Here is a 27,384-nt window from a genome sequence, read left to right as displayed (position 1 = left end):
GAAATCACAGGGGATCTCCGGGGGCGGTTGCACATTCAAGCTGCTTTTGACAGCGGCCGTACAATTCATGGATCCGGAGATCAGCGCACTGCAAGATGATGAAGTCTTCAATATCCCCGTCGCCGTTCCGCAGACAGGGGGTTTTACCGATATGAAATGGGAGGTGGATGTGGGGTCAGAGTTGAGCTTTTGAGATTCATGCAGAATCATTGTCTCCTGCATCTGACATCCGGCATTGTTTATACAGATATAGCTGACTGATAGGACCAACGCATTGCAACATCCAACATCCAAGCCGTGCTTATAGGCGACAGTAATGAAGTGAAGCGTAGGCGCCAGGAATTCTCTAGTAAAGAAGCGCCGACGACATCCTGATCAGGCTATCCGGTTAGAGATTCTCAAACATTTCCCAAGGAGCAGGATTCCTGTTTCTATCTCCTCGTTTTCCTTCATGTCTGCACTACCAATAGTTATGCAATCCTGATCTTCGACTCGCAAGACACTGCAACATTCTCGCACCAATGCTGCGTGTTTTGGCTTAAATCTACCTTCAAAAGCGTGTCCCGATTGGCCCACTCACTATCTAGTCCAAGTCCTGATCCCCCGTCAATCCCTACTGTTGATGATCAAGCTTGGCTGGTTGAGATCCACACACCACAGCCGGCAATGAATGATGTACGATGTACAATGCCGAAATTACGCCACTCATCGTCCCAGAGTTCCGAATCAAAGCATAACTCGCATCTGATGGATCTCGTCCCCTGAGAAATGGCTTGCTAGGCTCGCCCTCCCCCACTGAGTAAACTTCGGATTGACCATGGCGAGGGCTTCCATAAAGTTGGACCTTTTAATATGTAATTCGGAGCGCGGTCAACTGGTTACTGATCTCTCTTACTTGGTCATGCCAGGAAATCACGAGGCTTGGCGGAGATATGCAGTGACTATTCATGGATACCAGTAGGTCCTTTTCAAGTACGTATGCAACGATACTATGCGAAATATGCTTGTGCTGGTAGTTGGAATATGGCCACCTACAGCACTCGTGTAGCAGCTGCTAGAGTAGTTCTGGCAAGAGAGTCTTGCCAAGGTTTACTCTATAATAATAATAACAATCATAAAGAACTAAAAGTAAACTAAGTACATGTGCAAGCATAAGCATCCTGTCATGTCATAAGACCTCAAATCGTCGCTCGTTTAGATAGTTCTTCACATCTCCCAACTTCATTTAATCCGCAGTAATATTACTGCAACTGCTGCTTCTAATTGAAGCAGGCGGTTGATCTCCGGTTCAACCGGATAACTATCTCTGATCTGTTGGAGCCGCTCATACCGTAATATTCGATTCTCAACTACCGTATACCTACCTTGAGGCTGATACACGCACATCACCATAGTGTCAGAGAGCCGCGCTAAGAGACGGGATGCTGTCAGCCAATGGATCTGCGCCAATAGATAGCGGTATGATGTGCCATCACATCAATAGCCAGGTTAGTAGATGTTCTAGTTAGGCTAGCTAGGAATAGGATACTAGGATAAAAATAGGACTATAGTTATAACTATCTAAGCTATAGACTATAAAGGCTATAATAGATACTTATAGATATTAGAGTTAAAAGGCTATAATAGATATAATAGAACTTAGTATTTAAGGATACTATAGATCTAGAGTCGCTTGCTCGGCGTAATTCTAAGCCTTCGCGGTGAAGGACTAATCAAGGAGGTGAACTAGTTATATATAAAGCCTTTAAACTAGATATAATAATAATATTACTAAGATTTAGATGCGTATTAACTAGTATATAATTCCACCTTTAGAAGATATCTATAATTATAGAGACTACTTACATGTTAGGATTTCTATACTAGAGAGGGAATATATAATAGTATTAGATTACTATACTACTTACTCTTCCTACCTACTAGTGATTTTATAAGCCTCTTTTCCATGATTATTACATGTTATTAATCTAGCTATATTTATAAAGTTTATTATCTAGGTTTCTAGCTTTAACTCCTCTTTTAACAAGGTCAGCTCTAGATGGGCAGTAACCCACTTAGTAAAGTTAATCAACTCTAGACATGCACCTCTATGGGGCGAGGAAACAATACACCCTTCACGGTGCAATGGGTTGACCAAGGCGAGAGGGGTGTACAAGAAAGACATGATGGGCAGCTCGAGTAGGCAGTCGCAGTGATGATGTTTTACCAAAGGATGCAGCAGGGGAAGGTCTTATCTATATCCAATCCACCGTGCGGAGGTCCGCGCAGGAAGTGTGTGGGCTTGAGAAATGCAGGAACCCCGCTGCCTTTTGTAGGAGCGCACAGCCCCTTGGGATCCTCTTAGTAGACGAGTACGACGGCTTTGAGGGTTTGGCCAGGATGATCCTCGAGTCCCCTCCATGCAATACAGATGACATGCGCAACGCGACCTGGTACGCCCCAAAGGATTGCACCATCGATGTATACGCCATCTGCAGACGGTGCCTCATAGGCTTCATGGTCGCTCCCGGGTTCGCACAAGAGTTCAAAGAAGTCGAGTCCCGGCGTGGTGGCAACTGGCTCTGCGACCTGCACCCTACAACACCACGATTCACAAAGTATCTCGCAAAATACGCGGCCGCAGTGAAGCTAGCAGACTTCTCCATCTTCTCCAAATATGTGTTGGAGTGGGCACCAGTGCCCGAATGTCCCCGGAACAAAGCCTACACGAACCGCAAATGGTATGGTGAGGGCAGCTTTACTGCATGTGAACTCTGCTACAAGGAAGTCATGGAGGGGACGAGCCTGGCCAGTCATCTCGACTGTGCCGTGGTCCAGAATGAAAGCCGATGCCAGATGTACTCTCGCAGAATGCGGAATCTCTGGCAGCAAGCTTGCGAGAACAACGAACTAGACTCCTTCCTGGTGCTTGCAAAGGAGCGCATGAATGCGTTTCTGTTAATGGACATAGAGAAGAAGCGCCAGTTCGCCGAGATGAGTATTCCCGCGTCACAGAGGAACACCTTGATGCTGGTGTCCACAATAAATTCGGGAATAGACGCAATTCCTTCGGCGGCAGGGGCTGATAACGGTACGAGGTGGGGGAATTCGAGCATTGGGTACAACTGGCATAGTAGCGCAGGGGCTGAGGGTCGTCTACAGTTTGATCAAGCAATGGGGTTGAATGTCGTGCAGGCCTCTTCGGACTTTGCGAGGATGGCACCTTTGATGCAGAGGTGGGCAGAATTGGAATAGTCACTCTTTGAGATTGTAGATCTACATTATTAGTAGATTTATTATTATATTAATTTATTACGTCTAATCTTTATCTATTTGATATTTAAGAGTATAATTGGTTTAGACATTTAGAGTCAATTACCTCAACTTCGTCCCTGGCCAGGCCGTCTGTGCTCTAGGGGAAGACTTGTACCTTCTGTTCTGGAATGAGACTGTAATGCCAATAAAAAGCGTTGTAGTCGTGGACCTGTAGCGATGCGTTCCACGGGTCGTTTCTTCTGCTGAATGCCGATTGCTGATGTCAAGTGCGGAGACATAGGCGACGAATATTCTCTAGGAACCCACCACAGACAGGAACCGATTGGAGCGTAGGGATCGACTGCAGCGGAGGTACCCGCCAATCTACAAGTGTTCTTCTGAGCTTGAGCGTTTCATCTTCGAATTATCACGTGTTTTGCACATTTGAACGTTTACCCATAGATTACTACGTGATCCAATATTAACTAGGCACTGAAGCGACGATTCGCATTGCGAATATTTCATCGAAAGGGGGCAAAAAAGAAATCAGGGTCATGAACAGGACCACAAAAGAGATCCATGATCCCCAAACCAGGAGTGAGTCTGCTATCTGGTATCATGAAAGTATTTGAGGGATTAGATGGCAAAATTTGAAACGAGTAGTCGATATTCGGTTCAGGAGCAATAGCCTAGATGGAGGTATCAATATTAGATTCAGAGACATTTGGACTCGAAGGTCTCCATAGGCACTAACCTCCCAGGGGGCCTGGCCATCTGTGGTTGGTTCTACGCTGAGCATTTCTGTCGTGCATTGTTCCGAAGCAGTCCCCTTAGCACTACTGCCGTTACTGGTATTGTCCCCACGAGAGGTCCGAAAAGTAGCGTGAAATTGTCGATCGATAGAGGCAAACGGCATCAGCATAGAACCTGGCAAATATCCACTCGTGGCGTATTCGAGGGCGCTGAAGTAGCCAGTCACACTTTTAAGTAAGGCGAGACTACCATGAATATCCTCATGGCTGGGGTCTTGGATGATGTGGTCAAACAAGATGAACAAGGCCGTAAACGGCATGAAGAATATAACGCTTCGCAATTTAGCAAGAGGACGCAAAGCAAAAGGCACGTAACCTACAAGAACGGTGTAGACGGCTCTTGCTGAATGACTCGAGTGATTTCAATTACGGATCGCGCCGAGTGCATGATGTCAGCCACGTCCGATGAAGGCCCGGGAGCAATTTGGCCACGCTTAACGTGCAGCTTCAAGCGATTAAGAGCTATCTTCAGCTCATGATAGTGGTAATGAGCCCGAACAGCGGCGATAAGTCCACAGGGATGTGAAAATGCTCGCGGTCGCAGCTTAATGCCAGGTCGAAATCGAGAGGGGATTGCTTGACGTTGTTGCTCCAACAGCTCTTCGAATTCGGATATCGTGCTAAGATATGTCATGAATTCTTTGTTGCAGTTATAGAGAATAGCTCAGTGAATATGCGCGAGTAGAGTCTTGCGAACTTTATCGAAGCAAAACCAGTCAAAATCCTCGAAGACTGCCTCCGCAATGAACGGTATGGGAGAACCAATATCGCAGTCGGCAATAAACTGCCAGCCTAGCATCAGCAAAACAGTCAACAGAGGAAAGAAAAAGCACTATAACTCTAGATCCCTTACCGAGGTACAGCCAGTATGAAACGACACTGTTTTCTCAATGTAGTACACTACCCAGAAAACTCGGCTACGAGTTGTCGCGTCGCTGTCGGCGGATGCTTTGTTTAAGAATGCGCGCCGGGCAACCCTTGCGGCTTCGGATAGAATTTTTCCCTCTATTTGGGTGCCCGACAGATTGAGACAGAAGATGGCCTGTTGCAGGTGTTAAGAGTCTATTTTGGCATAGAGTGAGGTAAACTTTATGATCTACCATGGCCGTAATTGCCTAGATACGTTAAATCACACTCGTCATGATGGGGAGTAAATGAGAATAGATTGGCTTCGCTTACCTGAACTTCTCGGATATCCGTATTAAGCAGCAAAACCCTTGGGTAAAGATCGAGTGCGACCTTGAAAAGACCCCAGGCTTCGCCTTCGCCAGGCGCGAACGAGCCTCCACCATCGAATTCGCAACCTAAAGCCAGTATAGTATGATATAAAGCTGCCCAAGCCACATCGTCAGCAAGATCGGCACTCAAAGTTGGTGAAAATGCCCTGGTCTCAAATTCGTGACGGTCTAGAAAAGGATACAAAGGGTGGATATTTTCAAAGTAGCCTGGAAGCCATTTGGAAATCAGCAGCTGCTCCCACAAATTAATAGATGGGGTGGCCCACTCTCAATAAGATGATGTGCTCTTTCGGGTGATAGGACAGGAATCTCGCCTAATCGATTCCAGATGCTAGACGGTCTAGAATTATGATTGAGCACTTCCACACGCGACTTGACCATGCCTGATATACTTGAGATAAGCGACCTGAGCGTAGTGTTACCTAGACCTGCTGAAAGAGCGTTTAATCGGCTGTCGGAGAAAAAAACTCAAGCTTGAGCTAGCCACTGGTGGTAAGAGATTAGACCAGACCACGCGAATTAGGACCGGATGCTTCTAAAGACGTATGATAGTTCTCGTCGGACTTGCATTTAACAATAAGTATTAACTTTTACGAAGAGAAGAAACGGAAAGCTTACTCCTAGGATAAAAGAAGTGTTCTGAGTCCGTCCCGTTAACTGCCAAGTTTGAAGCAATTGATCCACGTAGAGAGGTCGATATGAGGATCCTTGGATGGGATTTAGAGATTGCGCCCAGTCTGGCTCGTCTCTACCATCTTGCGGAGGATTTCCTCCAGACGGAGCTGAGGACAGCGGCGTAGTGACTCTCACTCTCCTCGTCTCCAACAGAGCACGGGCAACTCCTTGAGATTAGCGCGGATTCTGATTCCGTGGACTCAGATTTTCACATTTGAATCTTCTCTTCAGGGGACTGTAGACACAAATATTCCCTTTTTTCTATTCTACGTGGTAAGCATAGTCATAATGGGTTGGGGTGAGTGGGTGTCCGCCACCTACGCGACAATTATCGCAACCCGCCGAAAGATCCAATGTTGCTGCAAGGGTTAGCTCTCTTTCCATGAAACATTTTTACAAGATACGTACTCTTACACCTAACCTTGCGCGCCTTGCAGGCATCGCAGACAAGCGAAAGCCGCGAATGGAGCATTGGGAGTCAGGTGTTGGAGAGAAATGGGGTGATGGGTTTCGGACGTCACGCTTGGTGGATGAAGGTCTCGGACTTGGCACTTTGGAAATCAGAACTCAAGACTGCCCCATCGTGTCCCAACGTATCGTACATGGTTGCCTACGGATTGGACGCCGGCTGTTGTTTCTTGACCTCGGAACACATAGTAGCTAGAGTTAGCTAGTGGATGTCCCCATTTATGCAACCCGCACTCAATTTAACATGTTTGTGGAACGGGAAGAAAACAGATCAGTTGCTTATCACTCTACGAGGCTTGACAAAGCAATGACGCTCCGATATTCCCAACCGGACATAGCCAGCTAGGCACCGTCGGCGAATGCGAATATTACGATAAGAGGATATTCCTCGAAATACTGATAGGAAAAATAGATAAATGATGAATGAAATGATAGGACAATATATCGCGCGAGCCTGGATTCGATTTTCTCTTATCAAACTAGGCTGTGCACAGCTTGAAAGTCCTGATCAGCCTTTCACACGAAATACACAAGTTGGGGAATCGCTTCAAGCGCCAACCTTCTGTAGGTCGCTGTTGTTCTTATTCAGGGGGAAGCTATCTCGAGGACTATCTAAGCTATCTACAGGACACGTGACCGCGATGAGGGGTGCTTAACACCCTTGATGGTGTAGAGTGCGGCAAGGAAAACGGTAGTCGCGAACGTGTTGACACACAACGCATTCCCAGAATCTCCAGGAAGCTTAACAATAGGGACGTTCCTCAGAATGTGGCCAGCTTCGCTCCTCAGGGCAAGGCCGTTGATAGCCTCGTGTGGTAGACCATCTCCAGAACAGCAGACTATAGCATCCAATGAATCAATTTCCAAGTGCGTTATCACTAGTCCGCCAGCTGGCCACAGCAGGAAGTGTCTTGTATGTCCACTTTACTCTTTGCTGCGACAAATAAGGGCCTGGCATCTTTGCGGAACAGTTTGACGGTGCCACCTTTGCCGAAAACATGGATTCAGAGGTATCTTCAACTTCTTTCGTGGTTTCAATTCACCATAGGCGCGGTGCAGAAGCAATTAGATCCAGACTTCTAGCCGAGCGAAGAGATCGCCGAATCGCGTAGAGAGAATCTTTTCGCCATGGGTTCCAGTACCTTTTTCCGCTCTTCCGCATAGTAAATAGTAAGCTTCTCCGGGTCGGCCTATATTCAAAGCATGTCCAAATATCGGATTGCGCATATCTTTCAACGGACAAACGTGCCTATAACATGGTTATTTGACTGGCATATACGTAGAGAGGAGGCTAGGCTGGGCCTGTTGATAATACTCCGCTTGTTTTGATACTTAACCTCTCTTTGCAGAGCTCCAATATTGCCGCTTCCACCTGAAGCGCGTCGTGGCAGAAAGCTGCTTCAGGTGGTCCATCTTCCACGACATGTGTATATCCATGGGCAGTTGAGTTAAGGCGGGCCTCCGATCCTTAAACGGACGCTTTTAGAACTTCACAGAGATCCTCGGTGGCTACCACGGATGACAGACCTCCTAGACGACGCAAGGCAGGAACGCCGCTATTGACTTATGGCTTTATAGCCTCTCTTAGGCATATGTGTGGTCGCTTAGGCAGCTTCAGACAAGGCTAAGTCCGGGACATAAGCGCATGACAAGATTCATCGCTGCCAGTATGCCATTTCCTCCACCTCTGCCACAGAACAGCTCTTCTGTATTGTCAACGGAAATCTCGAGGCCACTCCCCCAAGCGTTCCTTCAGGGGAGAGCTCTAAAAAGTAGAGCCTCTGGATGCCTTGCTCCTTAACAAATTTCAACATCTCCCGGCATTTGGCGCCAACTTGGCCGACACCATGGCTGTCGTCAGAAAGGCAGAATCTCCCACCCATAGCCAGGAACTCCTGTCCCATTCCAGTCTCGCTGTGATAATACAAATCTCGGAGAAAGCCAGCATTCTTACCTGACAGATCTCTGCTGAGGGGTACGGCATATCAAGCCCCTTCCGTAATGCAGCTGAATTCAGTTCTAATAGCCCTCCGTACTTTGAGATATAGCCAAGATTTCTCACGACCCTCTCCCAAACGCCCGACCACTTGCGTAACCCTTCTTCACGGGGCTTTGGGTTATGACAGAACAGACGAATCAGGTCGAAATTCCTGACTATTGGGGGCTTTAACCTCTGCAACATCTCGAAGTAAACATCAAAGTAGTCTTCAAACATGCGTTCGTCTGTTCCGCCGGATACGTCCCGCGCCTTCAAATAAAGGTCTCGGCTCCAATCAATTGGAATTCCATGGAGATGGTGGACCGACCCAACAAAAAACTCCCAAGGATAATTGGACAGCGAATCTTGTATTAGCCGTAGTGAAGTATTACTGTCGATCCATTCTGACTCAAAGCCAACGAGAATCTCGATCTGAGAGGCGTATTTCTCTCGCAACTGGATTGCCTTTGAGTAGTATTTTGCCTCGTTACTGAGTAGAATGGACGAAGTAACGCCTGCTTTGATCTAACATGTGTCAGACTACAGACAATGCAGACAATGAATCGACCTACTTCTTCGTCATATAATTCCTCATCGGCATGTGGCATATGCTCGCTCGAGCAAAATACTCGCATACCTTGCGAGATTGCTTCCTGAATCACTTCTTCTAGAGAATCTTGAGCATGGCTGGGGCAAAATTCTCCTGAGTGTGAGTGGTGAGAGAATGGCATTTTGAATTTTTGTTTTGGGGGGGCTTGGGGGTGAAATCGAAAAGGGCGTTCAATGATAAAAATGAAGTACTTAAGTCACAGCCATTTTCTTCATCCTTGATGAACCTAGCACTTGCGACGTTGCTTATTCTGCTCGGAGCTCGGGGATGGATAATCGTACTCGGCAGGTTCGCTCGGCTCTCGGCTCTCAAAAAAAGAACGAAAATAAGAAAAAGAGAAAGAAAAGAAACCACTTGCAGTGCGATAAGATCATCTCGTAACCAAGCCCACTTCAACGTATTTAATCGATGAAGGACAAGGAATAGAAGGTAACGATATTTTTCTCAATCACGCTTGACCGGCAATATGTCTTCTCTTAATCAAACGGCAAAGTTTTTTTCGTTTCTCCGCTCGCAGCCCGTGGGAACAAAGTACGATATTGCTTCCCGGCTAGTGTGTACATTCTTTTTGTTGCGAATTGTTCACAATGTTTTTGACAATATCACTTCTTGTGGTGTTGTCGGGAGCATGAACTAGTATCTGGAAGTGTGCCGGGGATGGATTTCTCGGAAAAAATCACCAGCCCCCCGGATCTTCAAAAGGGTGGACAAAGACTTGGAGTCAATATCAAATATGATGGAGCAAAAATTGACTCGTCATGGAGATACGGCCGAGAAGAACCTTCGCCTTCCAAAAGACGGCTGGAGTTTTGAGGAAATTGAGGCAAAGTTGGAGGAACTGCAAAATTTGGACCGTACGCGATGGGAGGACGGCCGCGTCAGCGGCACAGTATATCACGGGGGAAACGAGCTTCTCGAGATGCAAACCAAGGCTATTGGCAAGTTCAGCGTCTCGAATCCAATACATCCCGATGTCTTCCCTGGAGTCAGAAAGATGGAAGCGGAAATAGTGGCGATGGTTTGTGCACGAACCGCCGAACTTCTTGCAAGTGATTGACAGAAGACAACAGATCCTAGCCGCCTTCAACGCCCCCAAGGATGGTGCCGGAGTAACCACAAGTGGTGGCACTGAGTCTATTCTCATGGCATGTTTGGCTGCTCGGGAAAAGGCTGCTGCAGAACGCGGCATCTCAAATCCTGAAATGTATGTGATTGTCACCGTTTCTCATTTCTTTTGCATGGTCCCACTGACCAGACAGGATCATTCCAAGTACTGCTCACGCGGCCTTTTACAAGGCTGCCCAGTACTTTAAGATCAAGCTCCATATTGTCTCATGTCTAGCACCTGAGTACAAGGCATCCGTCACGGAGATCGCTCGATTGATTAACCGAAACACGGTTCTTCTGGCCGCATCAGCACCCAACTATCCACACGGCATTGTCGACAATATCCAAGAGATATCACGACTGACAGTTAAGAATGATATTCCATTCCATGTGGATTGTTGCTTGGGGTCACTTGTCATTGCTTTCCTGAAACAAGCGGGCTTTCCGTCCCCGTACGAGGACGAAGGAGGCTTTGATTTTCGACAACCCGGAGTCACAAGCATCAGCGTCGACACCCAGAGGTATGGCTTCGCTCCTAAAAGCAGCTCCGCCTTATTGTATCGCAACCGGTCATACCGAAACTACCAGTATTTCTTGTTCCCGGACTGGGCGGGCGGTGTATATGCTTCGCCGTCGATGGCTGGATCCCGCCCTGGCTCACTGATCGCAGGTTCGTGGGCTACCCCTATAAATATGGGCGTGTCGGGATATATCGATAGTTGCCGACAGATTGTGGGAGCTGCGAAGAGGTTCGAAACCGCGATACTCACCCACCCTACCCTGAGCTCGCATATTGGAGTCATCGGACATCCAATGGTGAGTGTCGTCGCGTTCACAAGCACAGAGAAAGGAATCGACACCTACGACATTGCTGATGCCATGGGAGCTCGGGGTTGGCATCTAAATGCTTTGCAATCTCCTCCAGCTATCCACTGCGCCTTTACGATACCCACAGCAGAAGCTGTTGATAACCTCATTTCCGATTTGATTGAAGTTATCAGAGAAAGACTGGTGCAAGTCGAGGAGCGGATGAACAAGGGGGGGCAGACTGTACAATCGCGCGGCAAGAGTGCGGCGATCTATGGAGTAGGCGGCAGCATTGACCATGCCGCGGTCAGTCAGTTTGCTGAAGGATTTCTGGATACCCTTTACAAAGCTTAGATATCTTAGGAATTTACTGCTCCCCACCCATCAACAAAACCAATGCATTATTGATTCAGAATACGGTACCAGTTTAATAGGCCACTGGGACAACTGCGCTCAAGTCCTCCCTGTTTCTTCACAGTATCACAGGTAATGTATATTCCATATTATATTCACCATGTTAACGATATAATTAGGACGCACTGGAGAGGTGTAGAAAACCAGTGTTGCACTAGTATTTCAGCATTCTCTTCATCAAGCGACTCGCCCTAGTCGACCTTGGCATGTGGTCTGCTGTTAACACACCTGGGCACATGAAATGCTAAACTAACCAGAAAGGCTCAAGCACAAGTAAATCAGGCATTCTAAGTAAAGACGAACAGGTGCCATTTGTCAACGGGGAGCCCAGAGGAGCGTGGCCAAAAAGATACAGCCGTATGTAGAGGCTCTGGGCCGTCTCCTCACTGCAGGATTCCAGCGGCTTTCCAGTGCCCCAGGTACTTGTCCACCAGGTCAAGCCCCACTCCATTGCAGGTACGCAAAGCGCGAGATACTTTTCGCGATTCCGTGGTATCCAGAATGATCCCCCCAGTAGACAAGGTTTGGAATTCGGCTTCAAGGAAGGGTTTCAGGTGGCTAAACAATTCCTTGTCTTCATCGGTCAGGTCTGAAGTGGCAACTCTTTCAATCCATTGCTGAAACGGTAGCGGTGTCCCGTTCCCCAGCCCCAGCTTCATTGCCAAGGCCGGCAGAAGAGGCCGCCAGGGCTGACGGATAGGGTTCTCCACGTGGTATATCGCTTTTCCTCCTCTTCCCTCCGCGGGCGCAAATGAGATGTCGAGGACAGTCCGAGCCGCAACGTCAGCCGGGATCCAAGAGTATGTCTGTCATGAAAATATCAGTTCTTGTGGTTCCTCAGAATCAGAGTGATGTGTGGCTTACTCCATCCATCGCGGGAAGTGCGCCAACGTGCTGGGATAGTCTGAGAAGCGAAGGCAAATGCTCCTTCGGATTCCATATTCCGCTCTCCGTGCCTCCACTCATCTGGCCCAGTCGGATTATACCAAACTCAGCCGGAGAGGAAGGCTGCCGCATGCTGTTAAGCAACACCTGTTCGCAGACCCACTTGGCCTGTGCGTAGCCCAAGGCCGAGGGACATCTTGGATCGAGCAGCGGCTCTTCACGGACAATGGGCCGGGAGAGAGATTGCGCCGCGACTGCGATGGAAGACAGGAAAAGAAACCGTGGGCGCTGTGGCGATAATCTCTGGGCTTGTGAACAGTCGCGAGCGAGGTTTATGAGGTTTCGGACTCCCGCAATCTGGGGCGTGAAAGACATGAGGCCTCTTTGGAAGTCCATGGGCCAGGCGCAGTGGATAATATGAGTCACTTCAATTGTCAAGCGGTGATACTCCGTGGCTGAAAGCCCGATCTGTGGTTGATCGATATGGTTCGAGGGAAGGAAGCGAACTTTTGACCATGATGTGGGAGATAGATCAATTCCGCGAGCCGTATTTGCCTCGTGTTGGCGGGAATTTAGCTCGGCTTCGACGGCACTGGACTCGAGATTCGCCTTGTAAGAACGGTTGAAACACACGATCTGTGCCACCTGTGGATCAAGGCATAGTTGCTGAAGCAGATAAACGCCTAGATGGCCTGTAGATCCGGTTAACAGAACTGTGGTTTTCCTGGGAGAAATGAGCGCTTCCTGAGCACGGGAGAAACTGGAGACTAATCTCATCATGAGCTGCGTAGTGTCTGGGTTGAGACCGTCAGTGGGGATGTCCGTGTCCGATCGGAGCGCCCTGGCGAGAGCTGCGATGCTGGGATTCTGATATATCAGAATCGGCTTCACAGCTCCATGACTGAGCCTGGGGAAATCTGACTTATTTTCTATGTTATCCAGGCTTCGGGCAATCCGTGTGGCCTCGAGCGAATCCAGTCCGAGGGCAAAGAAGTCATCATCATTGCCAAAGGACATTTGGGCGACACGATCCTGGGCACATTTCTGAACGAGGCGATGCAGATCACGTTCAAGTTGGCCGGGCTCAGTGGCGAGCGTAATTCTGTCATCTCTAGCAATATTAGCTTGCTGATAGACTCTCTTGATCTCCTCTTGGAAGACATGATATGTTTCCTTGCGCATCACTGAGCCCTTGTCAGATAACGGCACTGATTTGTTTGATGGTTTCAGGAGGATCATGCTCCGCGAGCCTATTCTTGCGTGACGATCTGAGCGGATATTTTCCTTCGCAATGACATTCCATACATGATCTACAAATGCCTCCTCCTCATCGGGCCGGAGAGGGGAGCTTGGCTCCACCAGCACCCCCGTTTCTGGTTGGTGCTGGCCAAACACCACGGCAGTTTTCACTCCAGTCGTCGCTCCTAGGGCTGCCTCCAAACCTTGAGGACGAAGCTTCTCGCCCGTTGAGAGGACGATCAGGTCATCCTGCCGGCCAAGGATCTTAACTTCCATGAATTCTGAGTCTGGGCGCCGCTCTAGAATATCTTGGACGACAAACGGCGCGTCCCATCCAAATGGGTACCCGGTGAGCTGGTGCAGACTTTCTCCGTTCTCTCCGTTCTCTTCCTTCTGTTCTAGCTCCAGGCCCATGTCCGTGCGAAGACGCAGGTAGTGCCAGTCATAGCTGTCATCTGGAAAGAAAATAGGCGCGATGGCGCCGACCTCAGTCGCACCATAATGATTCAACAGCTTGATACCGTGCGTGCTCAGGTGCTCTCCGAGCCAAGCTTTAAGAGTACCACCGCCGACAGCAACGAATTCCATACGGGCTAGAGATTCGAGGTATGCTTGGCTAGAGACGAAGTCCTCCAAAATTGAGGGGACCGTCATTAGGGACGTGGCACCCGAGCGCTCAATCAGCTCATACACGGATGGAGCTGAGGGGACAACTCTCGTAGAGAGAAAGCAACACGCGTTGCCAGTGGAGAGACTAAGGCTAGGAGCAAGCAGACCGAAGCCATGATACATTGGCAGAGTTGACAGTGTTAACCGCTGCACGCACTGATCGGGTTGTAACCTGTGACAAGCTGCATACCCTAGGATATAGCGATGAGCCAGTCGGATGGGCTTTGGCAAACCGGTTGTTCCTGAGGAGTGCAGGATCAGGGCACCGACCCTGTCGCAGGAGTCTACCCTGCGACTGACGGTAGCATTCTGGTCCTTTCTCCCTAGCTGTAGGAGCGCATCATAGGATGCCGTCGTGATTTGTTTCAAACTCCGGTTTTGCTCGGCTGACAGTTCCTTTATGGTTTCCCCGATAGTGGTTTGACTTGTTTGGGATACGATTATGGATTGTGCGGATGTGGAATTGAGTAGATGTGCAATCGCCGCATGGCTTAAGCGAATAGATAATAGCAGAACCTGAATTGGGCGCGAAACATTAGTCACTCCATCGTATTGTTTCACAGAAATGATAGAGAGATGCTTACTGGGGCGTCGATATACAAAAGAGCCGCAAGATACACGAAGAGAACAATATCGCTTTCCACAAACAGTGCAACCGGTGCAACCTCCCCGTCGACTGGGCTGGAGGAAATCTTTGTCCGAATAAGGCGTATTGCGCCTTGAACTGCATCTCTGAGGTCTTGAAATGTGATCGCGGTAAGGCCCACATGCTTGCCTGCTTCCCGTACTTCTTGCACGGCAAATAGGTGGTCGGGGTTATGTTTACTGTTAAAGTCGATCAAATCGGGGAGCGTTCGAATACCACCGGATTCACTGGGAAACTCTCGAGATACTCGAAACTCCGGCCTCTGGAACTGCTTCCCCTGCTGTTGTGGGGAGAGATCCAGATACCTGCTAGGCGACATGGTGAAGGCTTGCTGGGTCAATTTGGGCTTGTTTTTGCTGGAAAAAAAAAAATAAGGAACGTTTCTTTGTATGTAGCAAAGTCTAGACTGCACATAAGATACTTCTCCTCAGCCATAATGTTCAAGACGTGCTTTTCTGCCAAGCAGCAGGCATACGCCATGTGTCTGGCGGACCGGCGTAAACGGAATGTCTAGCAATCGACGACTTGCGCATGCAGACATGTGGGGAATGACGATTATGCAACAACAAGTAACAGTGTAAGGCCTGAACTGCACTGACACCTACATACGCAGGTTCCTTGAAAGGGTGTTTGGGTGATACACCCCAGCAATGCATCTACATTAGGGGGTAAGAAACCTCCGACAGACTATAGCCGGCAACACCTTTTATTCATGCTTAGAGTTACCTACCACTCGCAGCCATGAGCAGAGAGCAAATTATATTCTTCGGAGGGCAGGGGGCAACGCATACCTTACCGGCGAACGGTACAGGAGGCTGGGATGGATTTGAAACTCCCGTTCTGACGCTCCTGTCCGAGGCCTGCCATGCAACCTTCTTGGAAGAAGCTTTAGCTGCACGTTCATCTGCAACACCCCCACCCATCTGGATGGAATTCAAATTACCGGATTCTCCGGGCGATCTTCTTGTTCTCGACACCGAGGACGGGCGGAATCCGATTCTCAGTGGCGTCTCACTATGCATAAACCAGCTGCTCTCCTATCTCCAACATGACCCGGACATCAGAGTACCTGATGGCTCCAGGATCGTGGGATTCTGCTCGGGCATGCTCCCCGCTGTTGTGGTGGCATGCAGTGCATCGCTGCAGGATTATGTTCGGTATGCTAGGCTAGCTGTCCGCGCAGCATTCTGGGTGGGGTACCGGGCCGCCGAAATGAGCTTCGAATGGGTGGGTAATGAGTCGCAGAGTCTTCCATGGGCAATATCCGTGATTGGAGAGAGCGCAGAGGAGCTGGATCAGCTCGTGCATAGCTTCAACCAGAACAAGGCAAACGGGCAGGTTCGCATTTCAGGTCGGTTCCGCCGCAATATCTTTAGCCTCGTCGGCCCCGGCCACCAGCTGCAGCAATTTCGTTCCGATAGTCTCTCCGAGAGAGGAGTTCCATCAAGCGTTGTCTCCGTTTACGCCCTGTACCACGCCGGCGACCGGGGAAAACGTGCACTCGCTCGGGCTATGGATGATCTGTCGGCGCAGAGCACTGATTTTCCCCGTGCAAGTGACCTTCGACGGCCGCTTTGGTCCTGCTCCGACGGACAGGTGCTCGAGGCATCGTCGACGGGACCGTCTCTTCTGGAGTATACCTTGTCCTGCATTCTGGTCGACAGTGCGGACCTGTTAACTACCTGGACCAATATCACCCAGGGGATGCGACAGTCTGGACAGGACTTGGAGGTCTTGGTCCTTGGGGAGGGAGCGAAAAGTCTAATCAAGGGCGCCCAAAAAGACGTCCCGGCCCCATCGCCAGCCAAGGTCATCGAGCTTCCGCGCGTGACGAGCAAGTCGCCCCAGGCTCTCTCCGGAGCCTATGCCGTGGTCGGGATGTCGGTGAATTTCCCATCCGGTCACGGGAAGGATGAGTTCTGGAGGACGCTCGAGCATGGTCTTAATACCCTCCAAGAGGTGTGCTCCCTATCCACCTTTTTTGCTGCTCGCAGGTTGACCCCTCTGACTCCCCATAGATTCCCAAAACGAGATTCAAGGTCGACGAATATCAGCCTGGACAAGGGAACCACAAGTCGCATCGTGAGATGAAGGCTCGGCACGGGAACTTTCTTGAGAAGCCGTGGAGCTTCGACCATGAGTTCTTCAATATCTCACCGCGTGAGGCCAAAGCCATGGATCCGCAACAGAAACTTTTGCTCCAAGGCGCTATCCATGCCTTGGATGACGCCGGATATGTTCCGGGCTCAACGGATTCCTTCGATCCAGCTACCATGGGCTGTTATATTGGAATCGCCACAGACGATTATGTGCAGAACCTGCAACAGGACATTGATGTTTACTACACTACCGGTATGTCAACCGCCTCAACGCATGGTCAGTCATTGAGTTTGGATTTTAGGGACATTACGGGCGTTTTTGAGCGGGAAGATCTCGTACGCCTTGGGGTGGAGTGGTCCGTCACTCGTCATTGACACGGCCTGCTCGTCGTCACTGGTTTCCATAGCGCTTGCTTGCCGAGCACTGGCGGCCGGAGAGTGTTCAGCAGTTTTGGCGGGGGGCGCTAATGTGATCACGAGCGCAGATGTAAGTGGTGCAATGCTATACATACTGGGCTGGAAAATAACTCTTGTAGATGTATTTAGGGTTGTCGCGTGCTCATTTCCTGAGCTCGACCGGCCAGTGTAAGCCGTTTGACATCGGTGCTGATGGTTATTGTCGGTCCGAAGGCTGTGGCCTATTCGTCATTAAACGCCTTGACGACGCCATACGGGAAAACGACCGAATATACGGCGTCATCAGGGGCTCCGAGCTGAACCAGAGCGGAAACGCGGCCTCCATTACACACCCTCACGTCGAAACACAGCAGAAGCTGCTCCGAACGCTCTTTGCCCGCGCAGGGGTGAATCCTGCCTCGGTTACCGTTGTTGAGGCTCATGGAACCGGAACGCAGGTATATCGTCATCTTCCTCTGCCGGTGCTCGGCTCGGTGTAGAATGCTGACTCTCCTCCGTAGGCTGGTGATGGTGCAGAGGCCACAAGTTTGGCGACCGTGTTTAAGGACTCTGCGCCCTCCCAACCCAGATATTTAACGTCCATCAAGGGTACTATCGGTCATGCAGAGGCCGCTTCCGGTGCGGCGAGTCTGGCAAAGCTCCTCATGATGCTCAAGCACTCCACCATTCCGCCGCAAGTCGGGCTGCGGAACCTGAACCCCAAGTTGCAGACGCTGATAGATAAGAATTTTCGCATTGCCACCGAGAAAGCCCAGTGGAATAGGAAGGGAGAACATCCACGACGAGCGCTCTTGAACAACTTTGGAGCCGCAGGGTCAAATGCTGCCTTGCTCCTAGAGGAGTATCCGGAAGGTCAGACACTAATGGGGCAGGAGCGGCCAGCGTACAACTTCCTCCTGTCTGCTCGAACAGAGAATGCATTGAAAGAACTTATATCGCTTCACACCGACAATCTAAGACAGCCCGATTTACAAGTTGCGATCCAGGACATTTGTTACACCGTTTCTGCTAGAAGAAGGAGATATACCTGGACAACGTCAATGGTTTGTCGCTCCGTCTCTCACTTACTGGAACAGCTGCAACAAGGGCCCGATATCCACCAGACCGTAAGCAATGCCTCGCCCCCCATCGTGTTCGTCTTCTCGGGCCAGGGAAGCTCCTACGCCGGTATGGGACAAGGACTGCTCTCCAGTGCGCCGCTCTTTCGGGAAAAGGTGGACGAATGCGAACGTATCTTGGCACGGCTCGGATATTCCAACATACTCCACACCAGGAATGGGCAGTTCACCCCAGAATCTCCGAGTGATCTGGTCTTATGGCCGCAGGTAGCGTGCTTTGTCCTCGAGTATGCTCTGGCATCGCTATGGTTGGCTTGGGGGGTCCAGCCCGCTTTGGTCGTGGGCCACAGGTAAGAAGCGCCGCTGTCTCTCGGGTGGAAAACGGACATCTAACAAGAACCAAACAGCCTTGGGGAGTATGCCGCTTTGGTTATCAGCGGCGTCTTATCTCTCGAAGATGCGCTGGGGATCGTCGTCGGTCGGGCCCAATCAATGATCGACCTTTGTGCTGTCGGCAAAACCGGAATGATGGTGTGCGACAAGGGAGCACCGCATATCGAACAGTTGATCGACGAAAATCGTCTTACCGCTCTGTCGGTCGCCTGCGACAACACGCCCAGCAGCTGCGTGGTGTCCGGCGGAGTCGAAGAGCTGGACGACCTGCAGCGTGTTCTTAAGGCGCTGGGCATTCGGTGCAAGCGACTGGACGTGCCGCTGGGGTTTCACTCTTCAGCCTTGGACCCCATCCTGGAACCCCTGGAACGGATGTGCCAGCGGATCCAATTTCACGCCCCCAGAATCCCTCTCGGTGCGTGTCCGTACGGGCGTTGCCTGCAGGAGCTGGACTGCGGGCCTGAATATATCGTCCAGCAGACCCGTTCGAAGGTTCGCTTCACGGATTTGATCCATTCCATCCGCCACCATGAATCGCTGGGCAATTCGCCTATATTTATTGACATGGGACCTCACGCCATCACGGTCCCGATGCTGAAATCTACGCTCCAGGATACTGAATCACTCTACCTCGGCTCCCTGACCAAAGGACAGGGTGAATGGTTGACGTTATCAACCTGCTTGCATCAGATATCAGAACGCGGATACCCCGTCCGGTGGAGAGAGGTCTTTGATGGCTCCGGCGCACGGCTCGTTGATGCTCCAGCCTATCCTTTCCAGACGCAGGATCTATATGTTCCCTTCACGGAAAGCAAGCGCGGGACCTCGTCCAACACGTCCAGGGAAAAACCAAAAACCTTCAACCTGCTCACCGGGTATCGATCTGAGGACACGGCCGAGATCCCCAGCAGGTTTGAATCAAATCTTGGCCATGTGTCGCCGTACGTTCTGGGGCATGTGGTTGGCAAGACGCCGCTCTGTCCGGCTTCGGTGTATCATGGCATGGTGCTGGAGGCGGTGCATTGGGACGAAAGGGAGAATGCTGGCCATAGCCTGGTGGTAGCGGACATCACATTTTCCAGTCCGCTGGTATACACGCCAGAAGTGCAGGACAATATGATCTTGATGGCCTTTGAAGGCGATATGCCCACTGTCAGCAGGCTGGGGAAGGCGACCGCCCGTCAATTCATCTTCACCTCTCAGGCCCACCCAGGTTCCGGAACATCCACCGAGCGGAATGCTCTCTGCACCGGATGGGCGTACTGGGAGTCACTCGAAAGCCTGAAACTTGAATTCGCCCGTGACTCGGCGTATGTGCAGCGGCAGATCCGTCATCTCCAAGCCCAACAATCCACGGCCAGCGTGTTCCGTACGAAGACTTTGTACAGTACCGTCTTCCCCCGGGTAGTCTCCTACTCGGCCCTGTACCAGTCGATTGAGGAAATATCGGTGCTCGAAGACAGATTGGAAGCCTATGGGCGGTTTCGGATCCCCAAAGAATCCCACTCAGACGGCATTGTCTCCCCGGTCTTCCTGGACACCCTGCTGCACGCGGCAGGGTATGTAGCGAACATCCATGTTGCTCACACGGATGCTTGTATCTGCACCCAAGTTGAGACAAGCACACTGATATACCAGGAGATTGCCCGGAACTCCGAATTCCAACTCTACTGTAGTTTATTCGACTGCTATGACGGCGTACTACTAGGGGAGGCGTACGCGATCGCCGAGGATGGCACCGTCATCGCAAGTGTGAAGGGAATGCACTTCAAGCGATTGAATCTCAACTCATTCCAAAGACATCTGGCGCATAGCCTCCATGGAAGCTCGGGAGGTCAGACTGAGCACCCTACACTCAAGGCTGAGGCCTCTACACGCGGAACGGGAGATGCGAACTTGCCTCAGAGTCACTACCAACAAACGTTTCCAGCGGCGGCGCAGCAAACACAACCATCTCGGTCCCTTGAGGAGACAGTAACTCGCTCGCTTGCCGAAGTGTGTCAGCTACTTGCCAGCAACGTGCACAGGGAAGCGCATCTGTCTAACCTAGGCCTCGACTCGATGATGCAGATCGAACTCGCAACTTCGCTACAGAACCAGATTCCGGACCTGCGACTGGATACGGAAAGAATTTCGCGTCTGGAGACAGTTCAGCAGCTGGTAGAGTATATCGAACAAGAAAGCGGATCCTCCGTTCCAAGCTCTGGGCCAACGCTAACACAAACAACCTTGAGCGCTCTGGGCGAAAAATCCGGACAACCGAACGGAATAAAGGCCACGGCGCCTGATTTGCCGATGTCAGACCTAGCAGCACCGCCGCAGGGCTACTTGACCCCTCAGTCCAGCAGCACACCTCGCAGCGGATCCGAGGACTCGGACGATAACACTTCCCAATATGAGGCAAGAATACCATTGGACCAAAGCTTGATTCTCCTGCAGAAGGGCGCAGAATCTCAGTCCCCGTTGATTCTATTCCACGACGGAAGTGGGATGATTGAGCATTACAAGAAAATACACGATATGGGCTGCACTGTATTTGCCGTGAAGAATCCGATACTGAGGGAGACGCACTGGGCAACAAGCCTGTCTGATATGGCTCAGCAGTACTCCTTGGCCATTGCCTCGGCCATTGCGAGTCCCGTGGTCCTTGGAGGTATGATTTGGTAACGATACTACTTACACTCGGATTGTGATTAACATGCTACTCTCTAGGTTGGTCGTTTGGCGGCGTGCTGGCGCACGAGGTTGCTCAAATCTTGCATGGACGGGGATACGATATACCAGGCGTTCTCATGATCGATTCACCTTGCCCGGTCGGTTCAGACACTCTCCCCAAATCCGTGGTTGACTACGTATACCGCTCAAAGGGCAGCTCCAAGTCCGTCGCACCGGTTATCGCAGCACAGTTCGCGCACCATACCCGGTTCTTGTGCGAGAATATGCAGCGCTGTACAGTCGCTAGGGGGACGAAGTACTTGATGCTACAGAGTAGCGATACCATGGATACAATCCGTCTATGCGGTACCAAATTTCCTTGGTTAGCGGATCAAGAATCTCGCAGGGCGGCACTTGCACAGTGGGAGGATATTATAGGGCAAAGCTTGAGCGTGCTTCCCATCCCCGGAAACCATTTCGAGCCGTTTGACGACCAAAACGTGAGTTCTCCTACCATCCTAAGTGTGTGTATGTGCGTGCTAAAGCGAAGCTGGGGTTCGTTTACAGATCGCTGCCTTATCGCGACAGCTACAAGCGGCATATTGGACAGTGATTGATTCGGAAATCCATTGAGTTAATTTTTTATATACTACAAGAAATTGTAATCTCTGTTACTTATTTTCCCGTGTAAGGCGAGTCCACTGGTAGTTCTTAGATGATTGTAGTTGATGAATGCAGCTTCTCGCACAGCATGCCACCTGCCACCGCGCCCCATGGCTGCCTTGCTGTCGTCAGGCTGGTATTCCTGTCCTCTCCGGGCCCCATTAGCGTGGGCCCTGGGCGGCAGCTCCCAAGCCCCCTAGTTCCGACCAACGTCGAGGCTCCGCGTAACGGACCGGCGTACCGCGTAAGTCGTACGAATACGCGCTAGAAGAACGTGATTTGGTCTAGGTTGGCCCGGAAAAGGACAACTGAGATCTATTAAATGGATCATAGATACTATATGGAATGCAGTCGACCGATACCCCTTGGTCTTAACGAACCCGGCAATCTTAGTTTCCCGTAACATGGCGCACTCTGTTCATCCTCGCCATTTCCGCAATGGCTTCATGCAACCAAGTAGCGAAGCGCACTGGACTGTGCGCGACCAGGTGCGAGATTCGTTCCCCATCGTATAGTATAATGCGTCTCATTACCAATGTTCCGAATAGGGCGGTGTTCCCGATGACGACGATCTGCCAATAACTTACGAACTTCCTCCATCGGTGGAGATGGTGACATCGTCCGTGCATAACGGCTACAAGAATCAAATCAACACTCTACGAACTTGGCCAACGATCTTCGATGGAACAGCCTCCCCGCACAGGGTCCCCGAGTGGTGGAAACCACCTTCAAAAGTCGATGTTCTGATTGTCGGTGGTGCGATCCCTCTTTCCACCATATACCAGAAGCCCCCCCCAAAATACAAGTAACTAAAAGAGAGATCCTTAGCTGGCCCCAGTGGGCTAGAGGTCGCCCTCAGCCTCCTCAGACAGGGCGTCACATTTCGTATTATTGACAAAGCGGCGACTCCACTGATTGCAGGTCGAGCGGACGGAGTGCAGCCCCGATTCCTCGAGACGCTGGCGACCTGGGGCCTCGCTAGTGAAGTGCAGGAGGAAGGGCCACTGATCGAACGAACCGCAATTTATTATGATGGAAAGCTACTGCATCATGGTCGGTCTCACCAGTCTGATTCGCGCTACCGCGGCCTTCACATCATCACACAGGGTCAGATCGAGCGCATCTATATCCGTGATCTGTTGCGGCATCGGATGCTCGTGGAGCGGAATACGACCTTGAAGGAATTCAGTGTAGATGAAGAGCTGGCGCGATGCTCGGGGTCCGAGGGGTACCCAGTGCAAGGGATCATCGAGAATAGCATCACGGGCGCAGAGGAGAGGATCGAGGCCAAGTATCTGGTGGGTAGTGATGGGGCGTCCAGCTCCATCCGCAAGACTCTTGGTATCCCGTTCGACGGGATTAGCACGAATATTTACTGGGGCATTATGGATTGCGTGTTCGAAACGGACTATCCTCATGCCTGGATCTTCGGGTTCGGTTGCTTTTGTCTCAGATTAGACCGCGCGCGTAGGCTGACTGGAGCACTACAGGTCTGTCGTGAGCTCCACGCATGGGGGGTGTGTGATCATTCCCCGGGAGAATGGGTATATAAGGTATGAAGAAACAACCGGAAAAAGAAATAATAAAAAATAAAGGAAACGCCGTAAATGGCAGTGAATGCACTCGCTGACGATGTGGGAGGCTATACACCCAACTGGATGTGTCGCATACAGGCCCTATTTCCCGGTCGCGACAGGCTCGAGATCCGACTCTCGCTGAGTCTGGAGGGCAGATCGATATTCACTCCATCACCCCCGATGAGGTCCTCGAACAGGCCAACCGCATCTTCGCCCCCTACCGTCTGAAGTTTGGTGCTCCACTGAGCTGGTTTGCCATTTGGAAAAGTACTCGTGAACCAAATTCTCTGCGTGACTTGGGAAAATGCCCGCATACTGACCAGCGGTATCACAGTCAGCGAGCGTGTCGCTCGATCCTTTTCCTCCCCCGACCTGAGGGTGCACCTGGTCGGGGACGCCGGGTAAGGCAGGAGAGGCTACCCCGATTGACCGAGGATCATTCACTGACTAACGCACCCGGAAACTACATAGTCATGTCCACAGCGTCATGGGCGCATTCGGCCTCAATGCATCCATCCTCGATGCTGCCAATCTCGCATGGAAAATCGGCCTCTCTGTGAAAAACCGCGCAGACTTCACGAAATTATTGCCGACCTATGATCGAGAACGCCGGCTCCATGCCGCACACATCATCGAGGTTTCGGGGAAGTATCTGCGATTCGTATGCAGCTCGCCTCTGCCCACCGCAACCCTTTATCATGTCGGGGCCGATCTCGGCATTGAGGGCATACCGGAATTCGAGAGAATTGTCAAGAGCAGCACAGGCGCGAACGGGAAAGCCAATGGCGAAACGACGATGAACCACACCAACGGGACCAATGGGACCAATCCAGCGGGTGACGAAGACGACATCTTTGTCGCGAAACGGGTCGCCTTCAAGTCACCAGAGGAAGCCAAGGCATTTGTCGGTGCCTTTTTCGCCCAGCACGGCCCATTCCTGCTTGGTGTGGACGCGCCGTATGGCCGAAGCTGCCTGAACCCTCCAGAACCCGGGAGCCGGGAGCATGGCTACTCCCCCATCCAGGTCTATAACGGTGTTCGCGCACCCAATCCGCGGCTATGCCTGGATGATAGCCGCACGGGCTATCTCTATGACTGTCTACCAGGGCCGAATCGTATGCATCTTGTCTTGTTCGGATGGGATTTGTGCGGCGCCGTGCGGGAACAGCTCCGGGCCTTCTCGAATGCCATCCAACCTGAATCGGGACAAGGGGGGTTTTATTGGAAATACGGAGGGCCGAACCAATTCAACCTGGTCCTGGTGGCCAAGGGGACGCCGCAGGAGATCCGCGACAGATTAGCGGAGGATGAGCTGCTCCAGGCCCTTGGTGAGGCCGCTACGGTCCTCTCTGATGATCGGGCCCCCGACGAGGATGCACACAGTACGTACGGCGTGCATCACCGGACAGGGGCCGTGGTTGTGATCCGGCCGGACCTTTGGGTCGGTTACAGTGCAGCCCCACGCGCGGTGCGGGATTTGGAGGATTACTTTGGCGGGTTCTTACTTCCTGTAAACACAGCCCCCGAGGCATAGTGCATCTGTTCTAGTCTAGCTTTCCACGAAATGTCGGCGGGGTCTCTCCAAATGCCCCAAACTAGTGAGCTCATCCGGTGTACGCAGGGTGAGCAATCTCACCTGTCCCCTCGCAATGAGGAACGACGCTCCAATAGAATGAAGATAAGCTTTAACCCCGACAGGATGCCAGCCAAAGCTTCGCTCGTAGGAATACCGATACGCAGGTCCTAGGTACTTATTAGTGGTCTACCTGTAGTATCTGGATCCCGAGAAAATTCATCCAGCCTCGTCCTCATCAGTTAGGAGATAAGAATCCTTGTAAAAGATTAATTAATTTGTCCATTGAACCGCCCCCACCCCCACCCCCCACCACCCCGCGGGGAACAACGCTTACCACAATGCCAACCATCCGCAATGCCCATCAGATGCTCCAGCTGCTGGACCTCACCGAGGACGCAATACGCACGATTATCGGCGAATGGGCCAAAGAGGTGCCAGACGGCGCCGTTGGCAAGCCGGGAGATACAAACGCCTCCTTGCCCCCTCTCCCGTCACGGGCACTATTCGATGCTAGACGAACCCTGATCGCTGCTACGGGCAAACTCACTGAATTGGTGGCTGACCCTTCGGAGCGGCTTCTCGAGGTTTCGTCTCAGTACAACGAGGCGCGAAGTTTGCATATCGCCGTCTCGGTGCGCGTTCATGAGCTGCTGGCTAAAGGCGGGGAAGCGGGGGTTTCAATCCATGACCTCTCGTTGGAAACGGGCATTGAGGCCCAGAAGCTCGGTGAGACACCCCTGGCGTGATCCTCTCACGGGTCGAAAGCTAATGGACGAGTGTGTGGTAGGTCGAATCCTACGTTGCTTGTGTTCCATCCATATCTTCCAAGAAGTCCGGGAGAATGTCTATGCGAACAACCGAATCTCGGCTGCGTTGGTGGGCAATGAGCCCCTGAGAGCCTATATCCTGATGTTGTATGTGATGGTGCCCTGGATTGCGGGACCGTAATTGTCACACTAATCTCTTGTCTCGTAAAAGTGCCTGGGATCTGTACAGTGCCTCGGACGCGCTTCCACGGACGCTGCTCGATCCGGAATTCGGGCCCTCATATCTCGTAACGCAGACCGCGTTCCAAAAGGCCGTGCAGACGAGCAAGGAGAGGTGGGGCTGGCTCGAGGAGGAAGTGACCCCGGCCGAGCTAGCGAACGGCGGAGTCGGCAAGTATCCTGGGCCCTTTGGACAGGAAGTGCAAGCCCTGGCCAAAGTCCCCGGCAGGGACAAGGTCAAGCGGCCGGAACACACAACATTTGGGTTGGCTATGCTAGGAGGAGGGAGGATCACGGGTGTGGCTCATCTCTATGGTATGGTTTCCGGAGGCCCATTCACCCAGCTAGGCTAACGATCCATGTGCTGCGTGATAGACTTCCCTTGGGCAAGCCTCGGGGAGGCCACAGTCGTGGATGTTGGAGGTGGTGTTGGTATGCAGCCCAGACCCAGGAGGCGCGCTTTAATATCTGCTAAACAGAGGACTAGGGGGCTTCTGCCTGCAGCTCTCCAGGCTCTATCCTAAGCTCAAGTACGTAGTCCAGGACCGGGGCCCAGTGCTGGAACAGGCCCAGAGAGAGGTTTGGCCCGCTGAGAACCCCCAAGCCATTAACGACCAGCGTGTGGTGTTCATGGAGCACAACTTCTTCGACACCAACCCGGTGGAAGGGGCCGATGTGTACTGGTTGCGATATATTCTGTATGTCTGCCCTGTCGGACGACGACCCCTGAGTAGTAGTTGCGTTACCCTATTGCTAACAGCCCAGGCACGACTGGTCGGATGATTACTGCGTGCAAATCCTGTCGGCGTTGCGCAAAAGCATGGCCTCCCACTCGCGGGTTCTCATCTGTGATCAGGTCATGAATACCACCGTTGCATCGGAAGGGGAGAATCCGAGTCCGACCAATGGAGAAGTCAACGGTCATGGCCATGCAATCAACGAGATCCGACCGGCGCCCGTCCCGTTGCCAGCCAACTACGGATACTACACGCGGTACAGTCACCAGCGCGACATCACGATGATGAGCATCATCAACGGGATCGAACGCACTCCCGCTGAGTTCCAGCGCATTATCGCCGACGCCGGTCTGGTCATGACCCGCATCTATGACTGTCGTAGCCAGGTGTCGTTGGTTGAATGCCGCCTGCCAGAGTAAATACAAAGCGCGTGGGTTGCAA

At 51.5% G+C, this 27,384-nt stretch overlaps 8 protein-coding genes across 8 annotated transcripts; 5 read left to right on the top strand and 3 right to left on the bottom strand.

Annotated features, from left to right (window-relative positions):
* Nucleotides 1–2,379: 2,379 nt before the first annotated feature.
* On the top strand, nucleotides 2,380–3,234 carry BJX68DRAFT_262804 (uncharacterized protein; the record flags this gene model as incomplete). Its single annotated transcript, XM_071044533.1, has 1 exon — nucleotides 2,380–3,234. The coding sequence occupies one exon, from the start codon at nucleotides 2,380–2,382 to the stop codon at nucleotides 3,232–3,234; it is 855 nt and encodes a 284-aa protein (XP_070903436.1).
* A 521-nt stretch (nucleotides 3,235–3,755) lies between these two features.
* On the bottom strand, nucleotides 3,756–5,665 carry BJX68DRAFT_252878 (fungal specific transcription factor domain-containing protein; the record flags this gene model as incomplete). The annotated part of the gene is made up of 7 exons (XM_071042625.1): nucleotides 3,756–3,840; nucleotides 3,957–4,319; nucleotides 4,367–4,666; nucleotides 4,760–4,830; nucleotides 4,900–5,088; nucleotides 5,226–5,350; nucleotides 5,551–5,665. 7 exons carry the CDS (start codon nucleotides 5,663–5,665, stop codon nucleotides 3,756–3,758), a joined length of 1,248 nt encoding a protein of 415 aa, XP_070903435.1.
* Nucleotides 5,666–8,082: 2,417 nt separating this feature from the next.
* BJX68DRAFT_278234 (histidinol-phosphatase) lies at nucleotides 8,083–9,136 on the bottom strand (the record flags this gene model as incomplete). The annotated part of the gene is made up of 3 exons (XM_071048492.1): nucleotides 8,083–8,322; nucleotides 8,382–8,930; nucleotides 8,978–9,136. The coding sequence occupies 3 exons, from the start codon at nucleotides 9,134–9,136 to the stop codon at nucleotides 8,083–8,085; spliced, it is 948 nt and encodes a 315-aa protein (XP_070903434.1).
* A 345-nt stretch (nucleotides 9,137–9,481) lies between these two features.
* BJX68DRAFT_278233 (pyridoxal phosphate-dependent transferase) lies at nucleotides 9,482–11,283 on the top strand (the record flags this gene model as incomplete). Its single annotated transcript, XM_071048491.1, has 4 exons — nucleotides 9,482–9,629; nucleotides 9,663–10,033; nucleotides 10,086–10,219; nucleotides 10,275–11,283. The coding sequence occupies 4 exons, from the start codon at nucleotides 9,482–9,484 to the stop codon at nucleotides 11,281–11,283; spliced, it is 1,662 nt and encodes a 553-aa protein (XP_070903433.1).
* Nucleotides 11,284–11,726: 443 nt separating this feature from the next.
* On the bottom strand, nucleotides 11,727–15,101 carry BJX68DRAFT_262801 (uncharacterized protein; the record flags this gene model as incomplete). Its single annotated transcript, XM_071044532.1, has 3 exons — nucleotides 11,727–12,149; nucleotides 12,208–14,652; nucleotides 14,721–15,101. The coding sequence occupies 3 exons, from the start codon at nucleotides 15,099–15,101 to the stop codon at nucleotides 11,727–11,729; spliced, it is 3,249 nt and encodes a 1,082-aa protein (XP_070903432.1).
* A 729-nt stretch (nucleotides 15,102–15,830) lies between these two features.
* BJX68DRAFT_278232 (uncharacterized protein) lies at nucleotides 15,831–21,416 on the top strand (the record flags this gene model as incomplete). The annotated part of the gene is made up of 12 exons (XM_071048490.1): nucleotides 15,831–15,847; nucleotides 15,916–16,741; nucleotides 16,801–17,134; nucleotides 17,184–17,368; nucleotides 17,418–17,773; nucleotides 17,867–18,341; nucleotides 18,375–18,706; nucleotides 18,764–20,118; nucleotides 20,158–20,173; nucleotides 20,213–20,421; nucleotides 20,458–20,489; nucleotides 20,523–21,416. 12 exons carry the CDS (start codon nucleotides 15,831–15,833, stop codon nucleotides 21,414–21,416), a joined length of 5,031 nt encoding a protein of 1,676 aa, XP_070903431.1.
* A 1,055-nt stretch (nucleotides 21,417–22,471) lies between these two features.
* BJX68DRAFT_278231 (FAD binding domain-containing protein) lies at nucleotides 22,472–25,178 on the top strand (the record flags this gene model as incomplete). The annotated part of the gene is made up of 9 exons (XM_071048489.1): nucleotides 22,472–22,555; nucleotides 22,616–22,823; nucleotides 22,995–23,499; nucleotides 23,558–23,620; nucleotides 23,709–23,911; nucleotides 23,979–24,045; nucleotides 24,116–24,392; nucleotides 24,525–25,112; nucleotides 25,173–25,178. 9 exons carry the CDS (start codon nucleotides 22,472–22,474, stop codon nucleotides 25,176–25,178), a joined length of 2,001 nt encoding a protein of 666 aa, XP_070903430.1.
* Nucleotides 25,179–25,558: 380 nt separating this feature from the next.
* tpcA (O-methyltransferase tpcA) lies at nucleotides 25,559–27,362 on the top strand (the record flags this gene model as incomplete). Its single annotated transcript, XM_071044531.1, has 6 exons — nucleotides 25,559–25,946; nucleotides 26,008–26,134; nucleotides 26,199–26,521; nucleotides 26,582–26,638; nucleotides 26,694–26,904; nucleotides 26,972–27,362. The coding sequence occupies 6 exons, from the start codon at nucleotides 25,559–25,561 to the stop codon at nucleotides 27,360–27,362; spliced, it is 1,497 nt and encodes a 498-aa protein (XP_070903429.1).
* Between the last annotated feature and the right edge of the window lie 22 nt (nucleotides 27,363–27,384).

Source organism: Aspergillus pseudodeflectus (assembly GCF_044049435.1).
Source record: "Aspergillus pseudodeflectus strain CBS 756.74 chromosome Unknown BJX68scaffold_5, whole genome shotgun sequence".
Classification (NCBI taxonomy): Eukaryota; Fungi; Ascomycota; class Eurotiomycetes; order Eurotiales; family Aspergillaceae; genus Aspergillus; species Aspergillus pseudodeflectus.
This window is presented reverse-complemented; position numbering and strand designations above follow the sequence as displayed.